This window comes from Blennius ocellaris, assembly GCF_963422515.1.
Source record: "Blennius ocellaris genome assembly, chromosome: 12".
Lineage (NCBI taxonomy): Eukaryota > Metazoa > Chordata > Actinopteri > Blenniiformes > Blenniidae > Blennius > Blennius ocellaris.
Genome location: NC_137661.1, coordinates 9,094,040 through 9,111,629, shown reverse-complemented (window position 1 = coordinate 9,111,629; position 17,590 = coordinate 9,094,040). Strand labels below are relative to the sequence as shown.

The 17,590-nt window shown below is 37.8% G+C and overlaps 1 protein-coding gene across 1 annotated transcript in view; it reads right to left on the bottom strand.

Moving 5' to 3' along the window:
• The window catches only part of LOC308137179 (contactin-associated protein-like 4), a gene marked incomplete at both ends in the record, with an annotated part of 104,882 nt that overhangs the window by 71,384 nt on the left and 15,908 nt on the right, over window positions 1-17,590 (bottom strand). The window contains one exon of the mRNA XM_080505756.1: window positions 12,489-12,599. Coding sequence (XP_080361882.1) covers window positions 12,489-12,599 — 111 coding nt within the window. The remainder of the gene's footprint in view (window positions 1-12,488; window positions 12,600-17,590) is intronic.

Sequence of the window (17,590 nt, the reverse complement as noted above, 5' to 3'; positions counted from 1 at the left end):
CAGTTAGTGTTTTATCAAAGGAAAATTAAGACTGAAATCAAAATTGAAGTTGATGAAATGTTTTTTTGTTTATGTATAATATACATATACACACACACACACACACACACACACACACACACACACACACACACACACACACACACACACACACACACACACATATACAGACACACATACACATACACATACATGTAGGGTGGATAGGACAAATTAAGGGAAATTGAAAATAAAATATAAATAAAGTGAGAACAGAACAAGCTAACTTTAAACAGATCGGGAGATACATAGTTTGTTGTTTCGTTGGCTTTGGGGTTTCATTTCAAATTGACAGTGAGGTTATACTATTTCGACAAAGTCACTCCTTCAATTTTACTCATTCAAACTGGTTATTAGTGAATTTATCCTTTTGGAGATAAAGTGTCTAAGTTATCCTTTCCATCTGTACATGTCATTGACAATGTCCATCCATTCGTGTATGGTGAGGGGCTCATGTACAGTTAATCATCACAGTAAAAGTACATGACAAATTCGGACTATTTTCTTTAGTTAAAACCTAAATTACTTACAAAACAGACAAGCGCTAGATACTGGTAAAAGTAACTGAAAAGATACTTACAAAAGTTAGCCACAATCCATATAAATACAAGAAGTAAAATGTTATGCATGTCACACAATATTTGTGTACAAGTGTAACGTTTAAAGAGAAAGAAGGCAGCACTTGTGGTATGAAAAACAAATCAGCAATCCTGATGCTTCTGCCTCTGTCTATGCCCTGCTCTCAAGAGTCTAATCTAATCTTTTGGCACCAGCATTCCTTTAAATAGCTTGAATACGTGTGCTTTAATATAGGTATTATGTCTTTAAATATAGGTATTAAAACTGATAGCACAGCCATGTGAAAAACAAAATAGCTCGATCCGTCCCTATTTTTTTTCACTTCTGTAAGTTCAAAATCGAGAACAAGTGAGGAATACAACCTTCAGGATTTACACAATCTGAACTTCGTGTCATGTCATTTCACACAATGGATTTTCTTCACGAGAGGCTTTATTTGGGAAAATTGAACCGATTGCAGACGTGCGAGTTGTAGGAGAGTGAGTAGGGCCAGAAGGTAAGTCAAAGGAAGGGACGGAGAAACACAAAAGAAATTCTTCTGTAATACAGTTGCTAACCTTTACTGATACTGCCGAAACTGACCCAGCTGCAATTTCATTTCTATTTTTGATGGCATCCCTGTGTGTGTGTGTGTGTGTGTGTGTGTGTGTGTGTGTGTGTGTGTGTGTGTGTGTGTGTGTGTGTGTGTGTGTGTGCGCGCAGGTGTTTAATCTGATTGCGAGTTATAAAGATAAAACTGAATAGGCGGAGCTTTGGCCGAACGTGATTATAAAGAAACACTGGAGGTGATGGAAATAAAAAAAGAGAGTGCTTCTTGCTTTAATAGATAATGACACTGAATACTGAAAAGGGTGCATGCTTGCGTGCGTGCTACAAAATGCTGAGTCAGAGCAAAGCAAATCCATGGTGCCTGAACAGCAGATGGAGGGATTTCACCCCCACAGAGCAGAGCTACACACATCACATACATAAGAACACACGATAAAGCAGAAAGCCTGAAAAGCACTTTAAATTGTATTACAAAGGTGATTTCATGCTGACTTAAGCACAATACTAATCAATACTACAGACACCTCAGACATACAAGTAGGATGTCTACATACTTTCTTCTCAACATACTTCCTATACAGACCTCTATCCAATTACTGCAGTAACACAGCTCATCATGAGCTCCAATTAAGATTTGAGACAATAATGCCACTGGGCTACTGATAGCAATGTCAATGGCCGTGAACTAGAATGAAACATTTCAGTGAATATGATGTTTTTTATCACTTGTATAACAAGCATAACTTGTAGTTGGGAAAACACAAAAGCAGCATAATCTAATATCTTAAATTACACTTTAAGAAAAATATGTCTTGGGACTATGAACACAAAGATCAACAACACCAGAATTAGATATGAAACTTCAGTAAAGCACAACTGAATAACAGTGTCAAGTCTCAGTAAAAGCTTGACCCAAGAAACACATTCACTTTGTGTAAAACATAATAACGACACACAATCTGCTTTTTAGTCCAAAACAACATGATTGTGTTCCACTGGGTAGTTCCTTTTGAGGGATCATTACTAAAAGGTCACAACTTGCCAGAGAGCAGAATTATTTTACATTGCAGGGGATGGTAAACACCATCAATCTCTTATAATGGTAAGAACCATTTTACCAGCAGATTAAATAGAACACGTGTTTCAAACTTCAGGTAAAGCAGCGCTGGCCACATTCACAATTCACAACTGGAACTCGCACTGTTAACGCTAAAAATCACATGTGTTGCATCTCATCTCACATTAGTACGCTTTAATTAATGTCAGACTCACGGCGGAATTTCGCAGTTCAAGATTGTGTTAAATGAAAAAAATGTAATTAAAATTAAATCAGGGAGGCCTTCATAATAATACTTGCAGTTACAGTTTTTCATTGGAGTTTATTTGTTTTTAATTTGTCTTCACATTTATATTACATTACATTCTGAAGATAGGAGTTTTGATATAATACATGGATGGATGGATGGATGATTATAATCTTTTTTAACTGAGACATAGTAGGAAGAAAACATTTATGGAGATCCGTTTGTTGCCATGGCTACAAGAGACAAAGGTGGCTTCTTTAGGGGTGAATTATCTGTGTCTGATGTCAACCTCTTGCGTCTCGCTGTGCGTCTCGCTCATTAGGGCAGCTGCAAAAAGGCCAGGGCCTTTAAGTACCTCTGTAACAGACATGACTCTGACAGCACTACAGGGGAGAGCAGACTCACTGACCTTTACTCACTACAAGTGAATTAGAAATGCAAGAACCAACATGCATGGACAAAGGAAAAAAGGGGGAAAGGCTGCAGTTAAATGGAGCCAAACTGATAAACAACCGTAGAGCAGGAATTCGGAAGAGAAGGCAAGAAATTGATTGAGGCTGATAACGCTGCTTATCCAGCAAGAATATTAAGTCTATGAAAGTCTCAAGACAAAACAATTCACTAATTCCACTGAATTATTTTAGCCACAAGGGTTTCTGAGTCATGATCATTGAAATCTACCTATTTTCTTTCTCGATATGTATAGTGACACATAAGCCTTTCTCAAACCCTGTAAAGTAATTGAGGTCAAACACAGATCAGGAGTATTACATCATACCTCTGCCGGACATCCATGTCAACCCAACCCAGAATAAATCAACCATTTAGGGGGGAATGACCTCTAAGAGAGCAAATGAAAAAAAAACACTTGCATGGGCGGCCAAAAAATGAAAAAGTGGGTTAGAAGGTCATCAATCCAGAGGGACAGTGTATGAACAGCATTCTTTCCCATATTTAATAGAAACCATTAGTGTGTCCTTGACCATGACACTAGCCACCAGGTACATGCCACAGAAATATTACCACAGTGTGTATAACAATGTGACTGAGCAATAGGAAGTGTTGTGTGTATATAGTATTTGTATTAAACAAAAATCGTATTTGTTTAATACACAATACAAATTGCTTTTCTGTTCATTTTGACCCAAATATATTGGTTTGGGGATGTAATTATCTCCAACCCTAACCCTTCACAAAAAGCGTGTCTGCTCTTGTATCTCATGTAACAAAGTTTTCAGCAATATTACATTTCCAAAGGTATTTGTGCTTCATTACAGTACAGAGTAGAATTCATGTATGGACCCTTCACTTGTTTTAAAGTCAAAGTGAATGATTCAGAGTTACAGCTGGCAGTGTACTCAGGCTGCAGACGAAAAAGCGACATCAATAATTGCTCATTTGTACAATGTACAGTTTCCTTTTTAAAAGATAAAGATGATTTCAATATAGAGGTCTAATCATCAAGCTGGTGCATACACACTGATGTATGCAATCATACAATAACAACAGTTTTAATATTGGTAAGTACACGTACATGTTTGTGCATACCTCTTTAGTGCATTGTTGCTGCTAAACAAGTCCTACCTCTGAATCAGACCGAGGCCATAATATGGCATCATGAGGCCCTTTAACTTTCCCTGAATTTCAATGGGAGGTCAAAGAGTAAAAATGAATCAAATACAAATATGTAGACATGACACATGTCATACAGAGTAGTTGAGCACCTTGGCTAGCAGCAGCACTAACAACAGCCACCCTGTACAAAAAGAGACTGATGCACAATGTAGTTTTTAATGAGGCATGGACGATCTAAAAAAAAAGTGTATTCAGCTTGTGGAGAATAGATTGGCATTTCAAGGATTAAAATTTGAATAACCATTACCAGATGAAACACAGTGGAAAAAGTGAACAGTGATGCAGAGCGGGGACAGGAAATCATCAATAGCATGAAACAAACTGCTTTCTATTAAGCGGTATAATCATACTGAGCAAAACTGGGCTGTTCCAGCTTTCCCTTGGAGTAAATTAATTGCATAACGCAGAGCCTTGGCAGAGGAATGAGAAAACGCTGGTCACAATCAGTACTCCGTGCCACGAGGAAGCATTTACAGAAAACAAAGAAGACTAATGTCAAATGACAAATGTCTCGTCACGCAAAAATGTCCCAAAAGTATAACAATTGAATGAAAGAAAACGTACGTGATTGATCCCCTTGTGGATGTTACTCCTAACTGCACATACTGGGAGCAATGGGTCACCCTGGTGCCTTGGGTCAGAGAGCCACAGTGTTAACTCGAACATGTGAACCTCAAGTCCATTTCTCTTGAATCCCACTGTGCTAACCTGCTTCATAAATTCTTGATTACATAATAATTACAGCAGAAAGTGTACGAGTCAGCTGGAATGAGAACGTTGTCCAGCCTTGATGGATGACTTTGATTAGCACGTAAGTGGCTGAGCAAAAACTGATTTTATTGCAATTTGCAAGAAAACATTCAACAGTTTAATAACAAACCACATGTAATACGACATAAGAAAGCAGTTGTCAATCGAAAGGTCAGCCTTGTCCTAATCCTTCCATAGTACAAACATTCGCTCAACTTCACCAGCAAGTCTCAGACAGATGAGTGAATTCCTCCAAATAAGTAAATGTGCGTCACTACTGCTAATCATACAAGGATGTATTTGGGATAGAGTGAAAGCATCAAAGGGAATGTTATTTTGGATGCTTCCTCCTGGCTCAGTGCTAGGATTCAGGCCAAGGACATGTGGTGTCAGCAATGGATTATGACTTTTTTATGGCAGGAGGGCTGGGAGATGGAGCAGAAGCTCAGAGATGTCAAGTTCACTTCCCACAGCAGCAGGTTGGATCCCAGTGAAACTGCTTGTGTTTCACAAGTGTCCTTGAGTTTCCCCTAATAACAACTCAATCCTGGTGCCCAACAGAGTTTAAATAAGAACCTGCTTCAGTTAAACCAGCTGGGAATCCCGAAAATTCCCCTGAGATCTGCTGAAATGTGGAACAGATTTTTCACCTGGATTAAGCCTTGATGCAGAAGATTATTGAACACAAGGTCTTCTGATCGACCGTGTTCACAACTAATTAGTATCAAGTACCTCATAGCAGGAAGGTTTCATATTCTCTATGACAATATGACAGGAATATCCTCAATATCAGATTTGTTTTTATGCACCTCAATATTTTGCATGCCAAGGAACTAAGCAGTTACATGGATGGATGGATGGATGGATGGATGGATGGATGGATAAAATGCAAGCCAGGTACCTCACCTCAATTTCAATCTTAGTACCTGAAACAAATTTCCCTTTTGTTCATAAGTTTTATCTATCTCTGCCATCTCAGAGCCACACAAGCCCACGATAAAATATCCGTCTTTTAAATATCTGATGCGTGATTCTTTGTAAAACGCTGATTTTTGAAATATGAACTAAGAAATTGCACAGGCCTCAAAGCTGAAATGAGGTTGTAATCCCAGTTACCATCATTTATTGTGTAAACAACGGTTTGTGGACCCCAGAGACACATTTCAAAAAAATCAGATGAGTTTTTTAACGCCACACAATAGACCATTCCCTTCTGGTGTTAGAAGCATCTCCACAAGGAGAATTAATGTCAGCTTTTGTCTCTGCTAATAAGCGAATAAAGAAACAACATCCTGCACAGGTTTCTATCCTGTGCCGTCTAATTGCAATCTCCTTTACTGTCAACTGGGAAATCAGGGGTGACACGCGACTTGCCGGGACAATGGCTTCAATGGTCGGAGCAGATGTGTGCTGCGGATAAATGTAAGGTTTGTTTAGCATTGGTGTATTCTTGTTCCACACACTGCAAGTGAATTAAAGGTAAAAACAGGAAAAGAGACAGGAAGACGATAAAAACAGGATCAATACCGGGAGAAAGATAAAGGCTATTATGAGAAAGGAAAAGCCACCAAGAGTCTAGATTTGTCATCTGTGTAGGCTTTGGGTCGTTTTAAAGATTTCAAAGGTGATTTATGAGTAAGACATATTGTCTGAAAGACTTTCAAATTGAGTTTGAATACAATCTGTGTGTGTTGGTGTGCACACACATTTAATAATTTTAATAATGTGATTAATTTACGTATCCGTCTTTGAGTATTTGGCATAAGCATTTAGTCTTCTAAAAAACACAATGTTTCTTAAAAGTCTCCATTTGTGAATATGCAAAGTTTTTAATCAGTGCCACTGAACACAGTTAAAGTAGAACTATGCACCGCCGATATTTTAGCAACAGCTGTAAATTGAGGGTATAGTCACAGCATAAAAATTTGATTTTTAATGAGCTGTCATGGATTAGCAGGTCTGGCTATTTTCAGTAGAATTGAGTGAGCGCTGTAGAAGCCATGTAGAAAGAAAGATTAGATGACAGGCTTTTAGCACATTTTTTTCAAGGAATCAAGCAATATTTACCCTTATAATTAGATTTATGGAGAGAGTGTGACTACCTCAGATTAAGGGGATTTGAGTGAAGAAGCTGAGGAATTTAATGAGATAAGGTGTTTAAGAGCAGCATTAAAGGGGCATCTTGGGAGGCAGAGAGTACATAAACATCACACACAAAGTAAAGCCACTACTATGTTTCTCTACATGCAATTAAATTGGATGTACAGCCCTCTATCAATGTGAGATCCCTGTTTCGTATCTAAACTTAAAAGGATTATTACCAAGGATTGATGGAGTTTGCATCAGCCTAATTACAGTCTCTCTAATGTGCAATTATCAGTATGGTCCACTGAAAAACAGAAACCGCTTAGATGTTAAATGCTGTCATTAACATTTGACTTTAAATGTTAAATACTGCCATTAACATTTGGCTATAAGATGGAATGAAGTTATCTTAATGTTTTCAGGGCATCCAAATGGGGCTGAATTAAAATTGAAACGCTAAACTCCAACAGACATGCAACAAGACAGAGGCAGACTTAAAATACAGGGAGAGTGGGGGGAAAAAAGTAGTAAAAAAGTGTGAAGTTATTCAAATATTGATACACATTAATATAAAATGTGGACATTAATACTCTATGAAGTAAAAATGTGATACATCTTGTCGAGGTATTATGACCCATTATTTCATAAAATAAAAATAACTGGGAACTGTTTTGAAATTGAAATTGTGTTTATTTTTTGTCAGCAGGTGAAAATAGTTTTCAAGGCCATGGGGTTTGCAGCTCACTGCAGTTTTCCCTCTCTGTAGTATAATATACTGTCATTCTCTGCTTCAATAGGCACCTGATACACGCACATGCACACCTACGCGCACAAAACTCTATGCATGTGTGAGAGTATGAGCTTATATTCATGTTTTATAGTTATCTTTTAGTTTTAAATATGATTTCCAGGTTCGAAGAAATGTGGAATATTGCCACAATTTTGTTTCCTTTTTTTAAATTAGAGATCTTACCCATTCATTTAACTATCTGCACATTGTGGGGATTTCTTCATTGACACTTTATGTGAGCAACAATAGGTCTGTTGTGTTATCCCACTGGTTTTTTTATTTTTATTTTAAAAACTGGTGCTTTAATTTCTTTGAAATGAAAATGTTTCAATTTTATTTTTAAGTTGTACCGTAAATTCCGGACTACAGAGCGCACCTGATTAAAAGCCGCATTCTCTAATTTTAGAAAGAAAATACATTTTATTCTTGTACAAGCCGCACCGGATTTTAAGCCGCATGTGTCCCACGTTGTAATATGAGATATTAGCTCAAAAACGTTCATCATGTCTTCTTACTGTTGTAAACGTGTTTTTGTTCTCTCTATTAAGACATAAAAGTGAAAAGAGTAGAGTGGGTGACGTGACAGCCGGCACCTGCGACACGTCCAGGTGCCGGCTGTCACGTCACCCGTCAAACAGAAAGCTAAAGCGCAACATCTATTCTGTTCACTTTTATGTCTCAACAGAGAACCAAAAACACGTTTATAATATGAGATATTTACACAGAAAGATATTACACCCGAGGATTTTTTAACTTTTACTTTAATCAGCATGGTAACATAAACAAATACCGTACATATTGCAGATTTTGTCGAACAGTGCCTGTAACACGGCTCCTTTAAATATACGTGGGTGTCGGTAACACACAAATTACGTTGCTTATGCCTTTTTACTTAACAGTGCATGAACAACATTCTACACGGCCTATCTCCATAACGACTGGTAAAAATATAGACCGTATACTGCAGCCTACCAGGAAAAGTCAATGATGGTCTTCATCTTCCTCCTGCGCACTGAAACCATCAAAGTCCTCTAATTCAGTGTCCGAATTAAACAGCCTCAGGATCTCGTCGCTCACTTCTGCCTCTTCGTTGTCGTTGTCACTTGAACGCACGCCGTGCTCTTCATCACGCAGCAGTCCAGCCTTACCTCTGAAAGCTTTTGTTGTTTTTTTACATTGACTGAGTTCTTCGCTGGCGTCTCCACCTTCTCACCATCGATTCATTTACGCCAAGATTACGTGCTGCAGCTCTATTTCCTTCTTCAACCGCCAGATTGATCGCCTTTAACTTAAAAGCCGCATCATATGCTTTTCTTCCATTATTTTCCATGTTGATGAGGGTGAGGACAAATGACTGATTTGCAATAATAAAGTGCGCTTGATTGATCAAACAATTTCATTGGACCTCTGTGAACTACTCATTCATTTGATTGACTGTTACTAGCCAAAATGTTTTTCGCGCCACGAAAAAAAATAAACATGTATTAGCGCACTGTAGTAAAAGCCGCAGTGTTCAAAGTGTGGGAAAAAAGTAGCGGCTTATAGTCCGGAATATACGGTACATGTTTTTAAACATTCTATTTCATAATAATATTCTCCCTTGGTATCATTTCTATTTCTGTGATATACCATATAACATTTATTTCTTGCAATTTCTTGAATAAAGCAAATATTGACTTTGATCATGACAGATACCAGCAAACTGTTTTTTTTTTTTTTTTTTAATGTAATGGATTTTTCGCACCTCATGCCATTTATTTTCAGCTTCATAAAATCCAGGTTGTGCCTTTCTTGGTAATGCAGGTTGCGTACTTAATTGGTCACATGCCAGCATGCAAAAGTCAATGTAGTTCTAATGAACTATTTTGAGGACAGTGGGGATAAAATCAATCACCGCAGTGATTCCAGTGGTGAAAGCTACTTCAATGGTGCACTGGAGAAAACACAAGTAAATCAGATTTGTTACATACAGTGAGGCACAACACTTGGGACACGACTGCGGTGCTTGAGATTAAGGGTGCGTTCACGTTTCCCTCTTTGACCCTGACCAGACACTTCAGGGGCTTTTCTGGGAGAATTCGCTTCTTTTGACGATCCTGTTGAAAATGTCAGTTTCGGTTCTGATGCGAGCAGACTTTCCAGCAGGTGGGGTGAGACGCTGTGACGTAGTGAGCAATGCATTTGGGTAATAAACAAACAAAGGTAACGGCGGGAATCAGAAGAAGCAGACGCAAAAAGAAAATGTCAGAAAATATCTAGTGAGAAAGTAGTGAGAAAGGCGCTCATTGATATTTGATCTCAAGACTGTATATTGCGATTGTTTGCAACGACCAATTAGTCACGAGCTCATTAGCCTAGCCACCACAAGCTATCGTGGAGGGACTTCCACTTTCGGTCCGGACCAGTCAATGAGTTTTGTTTCCTTTTTACTTATCCAAAATGAAACACGAACACAGCATGAACGCGAACCGGGTTTACAAATTTAAAAAGTGTACAATCTTCACAACCGAGCTTACATGGAAGACAATAATGTGCTGGCTCATCGTCCAACAGTTGTCTGAGACGGTCAAATTATCTTACATAAAAAAGGAAGAAATTCCAGACTCCCTGATCACACTGAGCTCTGCAAATGGGAAAATCTGCACGCCTCAAAAACAATCCTTGATATCCCTCAAGAGTTCCCTCTTGAATTTTACTTGAGCCGGTGGCTCACAACTCAGTTTTATGCCTCTATTGAGAGGAGGTGGCCCTGTAGATAAAGTTTAATGTACTAACCTCAGATAATTCTATTTCACTTCTGAATGCTACATAGTAATGAGTCTGTCTATCTAGCTATCTACCGATAGATAGATAGATAGATAGATAGATAGATAGATAGATAGATAGATAGATAGATAGATAGATAGATAGATAGATAGATAGATAGATAGATCATCTATTCATCCATCCATCCTCTGCTCACACTTTTTGACTGCCAATCTCTTCTTATCTTTTTTATATAAAAGTTGTTGTTATTTTTTAAATCCAGTGGCCATTAATCATGTACAATGATGAATGATTATCTTTGTCTGGCTCCCTCCCTGTAGCACCACAGTCATCACAGAGGCATTTTTCAAACAGTGTGGATCCTGCACAGTTTTGCCTTTGATGCTTTGTGCTCAGTATTGAGAGACTCCCTCCTGCACTGAGGGGAGAAAAAAAATGCACCATTGCTGCCAACCGAACGGAACATCTCAGTAAAGAAAAAAAAAAGAAAAAATTAAACATAAGATCCAAGCCAGGGACATCGCTTTTTCTCAGGTGGCTCCTACCATTTCACTGGCCTCAAGGTGCTTTTGACAGTGGATGTCAACAACTGACCAAGTGCATGAAGTTCAAAGCAACCAAAACCTTAACTTTTTATGGATAAGCTGCACAACAAACCCGACACACTTCATGCCTTCAAACATCTGTGAAAAATGGAAAAGGTCATTGCTGTAAGAGAAAAAGGGTAGAGAAGTGTGACGCCTATGCAGCTGGAGCGAACAGGAACCGCTTATATTTGAGCTACTTTATGGCCTCCTGATATATGGGACCATCATTGCATTGTCAAAATAAAGGAACTTTGACGATTAGTCAAATTAGAGCAGTGATTAGTTAAAAAGCACAACAATGGAAACGACAATGCTGCCACACTGATGTTCTGTTACTGTTCACCACTGTATGTTTCAGACCTTTATCTTGGATTGAATGACAAGCAGACACGTGGACAGGGAATCTTTTTGTTTTTAAACGATAAACTATCTATTCTTTCATTTTTTTACAATGTCCATTTATCTTTCAATTATTCATACACTGTTTCATATCATGTTTTGCTGTTTGTTAAAGCAGCTATAGCAGCTTTGTTATTTGTATATCTAACAGAAACGAAACTTCCCACTCTGGTAATCTACTAAAGTCTGAAGATGAGACTCTTGTATCTCGGCTTCATCACAGGAACCATGTCTCCTTTACTTCTTTAGAATCTAATCATTGTTCCCAAAAGTACTAGACCGTGCAAAACATTTACTTAAATAACAATATGGTAAAGGTTGTAGTTCCAGAAAATACAACAAACGTGTATTGCAAAAAATCTTTAGGTGTAATTGTTCAAACTCTACAACAAGATGGCAACAACAAGACTAACTCTTTAATAAACACACACGTAGTGGACTTGCATGTGTCTTGATACGCGGCACATGAATGGCAGAATACAAACATACATAGAGAAAAGTGAACAGGATTGACCTCTCTTCAATTTGATTATAGTGTTTTTGCAGAACCACATTAAAAAGTAAAAAGATACAAAATGCAAATTTTAGATGCAAAACATGAAAACAATAATAGCTTTAGTAACATCATAAAATAAATGTAAATAACAAAGCATGTATCAGTTGTACATTGTAGGTGCATTTGTCTGATCTGTAGACGTCCAGTAAAAAATTAACAACTTTGCAAGAAAGAAAGAAAGAAAGAAAGAAAGATGTCTTTTAAACTAAACTGGCTTTAACCTCAATGAGTCCAGCTTGATATCATATGATATATTTGTAGGTCAGATGAAGTCTGAATGATTTATCGCTTTTAAAATGTACCTTCTTAGTTTTGTCAAGTCGTTTCTCAACCTGAATCAGCTCAATCATCCTTTATGACTGATGCGTTGGATTGATCTGCATGTTTCTGTCAGTGCGAGTACTACAAATTGTCGACTCAATAAAAGCTATGAGTGCATGATTCCTTACCTTCTCTCCTGTTGACCTTTGCAAAGACTGGCCCATGACTGCTGGACAGCAGAGAGGAGCTCCTGAAGGATGATGACGGCAGACTGGAGACCAGTGGGCTGTCACATACCTCTGTTAACCAAAAACACGGCAGAGGAGACACAGAATAATGATTAGAAACCTTTAAATTATTTGAATCAATATTTCACAATGATGCGTCATTATCATTCAGTGATTATGTTGTTGGAAAGCTTCGGGTGAAGTACGTCAAATCTGAATTGAAAGTTTAAATATGAAGATGTGAGTGTCGGGCTGAGGGCGATAATGTAATCAAAACCTCTGTGGATGTCAAGGACATGGAATGGAGATGAATGGAAACGTTACCTGAATTTGTGATTGATGAAGACAAACTATCAGTAAATGACTCTGTGCTGTGATGTATAAAATACCACCATACTTATTGGAAGTAATGGGTAACTATGCTGTACACAAACATTACTTCGGTGTGTAACAGTAACACAAGTAGCACTTTATTCAAACTGTAAATAATTATTGTGATGATGATGATGATGATGATGATGATGATGATGATGATGATGATGATGATGATGATGATGATGATGATGAATATCACGTGCCTGTGAACATAAATTCTGCGTCTGTTATTCCCCTGCTCAACGTGACATTTATACACCTGAGCTACTTCAATGTAAGACAATTATGAATGAAGTTTACGGCGTGTTTAAGTTTACACTGGACAAAAACACACACTTAAAAGGGTAAAAAGGAAAGTGGAGTGTCCCAGAAATACTTGTGAAATCAATGAGCTCATTAACATTCAATAGAAACACTCACTCTCCAGTGGCTGCGCAGTATTGCGTATCAGGAAGTACATGATTCATGATTTAAGTTCCCTATTTGAAGTGACACTTCAATTTACAAAATAATATCAATGTGTACCTACAAAGACCATTTGGCAAATAGTTGATTGACTTTACTTGACGGAACAGACTTCAGTGCAGTCACTTACCATCATCATCATCATCATCATCATCATAATAACATCACCCTCACGCCAATTGACAATATCACCACTTAAATCGCTTCACCTGTAACTTTATCCCGCACAGTTCATATGCTGGTTGTAATTTGAAGTTTCATAACAGCATAAATTAATGATAAAATAAATGTTGGAAAACAAATTGCTGCTCTGTGTTTTATGCCTTCCAGCTCATGTGGTTGTTAACATTATGTTTAGGACTTGATACATTTCATGTTTCATGTTGTGACTGTATATTAGTTCATGCTGGGTTTCATGTTCGTACTGTATTCACGTGTATCTTCTCTCTCTTCATTTCAATTGTCTTTCTTGTTCCTCGTCTGTATTAAATTTGATTGTTTCCACCTGCATCTAACCGAGCTTTACCTCCTGATGTGTGAACAAACATCTACTTCTGTGAATGTGAAATCTGAAAAAAGTAATTAATTTGTACACAGCTTAAAAATGATTGAACTTACTTCGTGAACATGCCGAATATCATACTGACTTGCTTGTTGTTATCTTTTCTGTCCACACTGGTTATTTTTACCACGTAATGTATTTGATACTAATGGTGGACGCGGACGCAGCTGTCAACAATTCCTGTGATTGGTGGAGCTCTTATAAAAAGAGATTTGATTTGACGGAATGATGAAAACAACAAATAGAATTTATACCAAAAAAAGAACTCTAAAGCTCTTCTGTCCAGTTGCTTTCTCTTTGCCTTTCCACCATCTTGTCTAAGAAACTCTTAAAAGTTTCTTAAAAGTCCTGGTTTTCCACCTTTGGGCTTAAGGTGCTTTGCGAATTACTTTTATCTTAGTAAGGTAAAATTCTAGGAAAAATCTTAAAATTCAACAAATTCTAAGATCTTTTTTAGGATTGGCATCACTAAGACCTACTTTTGGCCTTAAGGATGCTTTGTGAACACAGGCACTGGTTTCTCGTCTTATTACGTATTCAATCCACTATTCCCACTACTTTTTCTGGTATGTGGTTTTTATAGATTTCAGTAAAAAAATGGTTGTCCTCAGTTCGAACCTGATCTGTGTTTGGGTCTTAAATCCACATTCTTCGACAATACCGACCAACTGCAATACAGATTCACCAGAGAAGGTTGGATTATTGAGCCCTCTCACCTCCGGGATGCTCCCAGCATCCACTCCTCTGCTCCAGTGGTAGAGCAACGGGCAATGAAAAGGTCGCATAGAGCAGGCAGTGCAAATAAATAAATAGATAAATAGTGCAACAACAGACGGCAACTACATCTCCAGGTAAATAAATACCAGTAATAGTAAAAATCTGATAATAAAAACCTCAACATCGGCTTTGTAAAATCAAACTGGACCCACTGTGTGAGGAATGTGGTTACAATCCACCTCTTCAGACACTACATAAAAAAAAAAATGTGGGCTTAAAAATTGGGGCTTTAACGTTTCAGGTTTTTAATTAAGTTTACTGTAGCAAACACACGGGTCATCAGCGGCGCCAACCCATGCGATAACTCCGTTCTCGCCAAGGTGGCTCACCCTCCACTTTGGGAACCACAGGCCTTTGGCTTGGTCCCCTCGTGCTCTGTTCAATATGTCAGAATCCTGCGGAGGACTTTTCCCTCCCCGCTATCAGCCAACTCATCAACCTGTTCCCAGTCCACACACCCCAGGAGCTGTAAACGTTACTACATTTCAGACTCTGAAGATCATTTCATGCATACTTTTTTCAGATCATGTCACTTTGTTTTTTAGTTATGTTTGGAGTCTTAATTTACCATTTAATTTCATGGTCAACGCTCTAATCTCACTGTTCTCAGTTTTCCCTGCACTTCCTTTTGGTGCTCCACCCACACTCCGATACAAAGTGATTCACGATAGTGACATATTAGGATTTCAGGATTTCAAAGTAAGGAAACAATATTATATTAAACTACAAAGATATTAAAAGTCCCTCATTACTGGTCTCTTGTTGGCAGCAGCATCATAATCCTTATCATTCCTGTCTCCAATAATGTCATCAAGTTGTAAATGTAACAATGAGAGCTGCTTAAACATTTTTAAGATGATTTTTCTGAAACTTAAATCAGATTTATATAAATCAAATTTGACCGTTATCGTTCAGTAACCGTGTTACAGCACTTTGTCCATGTAAGTGCCAAATGAACACCATACAAATGCCAAATAAACAAAAAGAACTGCAGTGAAAATGTCTGCTTTTCTTTAGGCAGTCAATGCATAAAAAAGGTCCCTCAGCAAAGAATTGAGCTGAGTGTGGTTATTTGTCCTCTGATTAAAGCAATTAAAGCTCTTGTGTTTTCTCCACGGGGAAACTATTTCCTAAAACATCCAGCTATCAGGTAGATAAAAAGATGTGTGTGCGTGCGTGCGTGGCTGTCCCTGTGTTAAAACAGTCAGTGAGAGACGATTTTAGAGGCGATTGTGGACCTTAACAGCAACTGACCTGTCAGTAGGTCAATGTGACTGAGTATATAAAATGCTTTGAGACTGCTGAAACTGTAACAAACACACACGCGCACACACACACACACACACACACACACACACACACACACACACACACACACACACACACACACACACATGCACAGAGCACAGGTGAAGTGCATATACAGTTATTTTGGCTGTATAAATAAATACTCAGTCGGTGTAATCTAAACACTTTCATTTGAAAAGGTTTTTGACTCCACGAAAAGAGCAAGTGGACGGTCCCATCTCTCTACTTTGTCAACAACACTCCATCACATTTCAAGCACAGAGCGATTTTCATTATCTGAGGCCATAAACCACGAGCTGCTGGCAGTTTTGAATAGCTTCTCATATCCGTCTAAGTCTACTCAGTTCAACTCCACTCTTATTTCCCAGCACTTCAGTTTGCCGATGCCTCTCTACCGAGTCTCAGGTCATACACTGTATATTCAGACGGATAAATCTACAAGGAACTCTTTGGTGTTCATCATAGCATACACTACAGTATCTTGCATGCAGGAACATTTGAACTGTCATCTGTCTCTGAGGCTCAACCTAAACTAAAACTTTCCCACTAATGTACACTGTCTCCCGTGTTGATAATGCCAATTAAAACACAGAGAAATTAATGGCGTTGGTATATGGAAACAAAATCTATTAAAAGCCAGTTATATTCAAAACTATAAAATATTAACTTCCCCACTCAAGAAAATACTTTGTTTAGAGGATTAATTCATTGAACTTGCTGCACAGCCAGGCTGCACTACACCGAGGATGTAGGAATCGATGCATCATCTCCTCTGCTGAATTAATGTTATTGCGGAAAGAGTAAAATATATCGTTCCATTATTAAGGCTACCTCACAAACAAACAGAACAAATTCAAGTGAAACTGTTAAGTCATGAATCACATGGAAATCTGCAATCACAATAGATGTGTTACATTTAGAGTTCATTATAAGTTATTTTTAAAATTATAATTTATCTGCATTGCATTTACAATATATTCATTCACTGCTTCGTAACGAATACATATTTATGTAATTAGGATTCTGAGGAGAAAATATTACAGAAAATAAAGCAAAAAAGAACAGGAGAATAGAAGTACTTACTCCTTTAGTTTCACCTCTCATCTTAAACACGTTTGAGCGAGGCAGTGTGGAAACACATGAAATTCCTACAGTTTCTTTTACAGTTTCCTGGGAAACTATTTTACCAGGAGTGCTCATTGAGCTTAAAATCTGAAGGGAGACTTGGATAAAGGTAGCAGCCACTAAAAAAATCACAAGATGTTTTTATAGAAAAACCACATATTTCCTTCAGCACATTCACCCTCGTATATTTGCATATATACTCGTATATTCATTTAAAACGGATGTTTCTTTCTTGAGATTCTTTGCAACTAATCCACAACCCAGGTTAATAGTATATAATAATAGTTAATAGTGTAAAAAAAGCAGTCTTCTCATCTTTAGGTACATTGAAACCTGACAAGAGTTTGAAGAAAAAAGGCGTCAAAGGTCATTTGGAAGTTTACCTTGATGAAATGTACCAACAACAGCTATTTGTGTGAACAACAGCAACATAGGATCTATGTAAATTAAA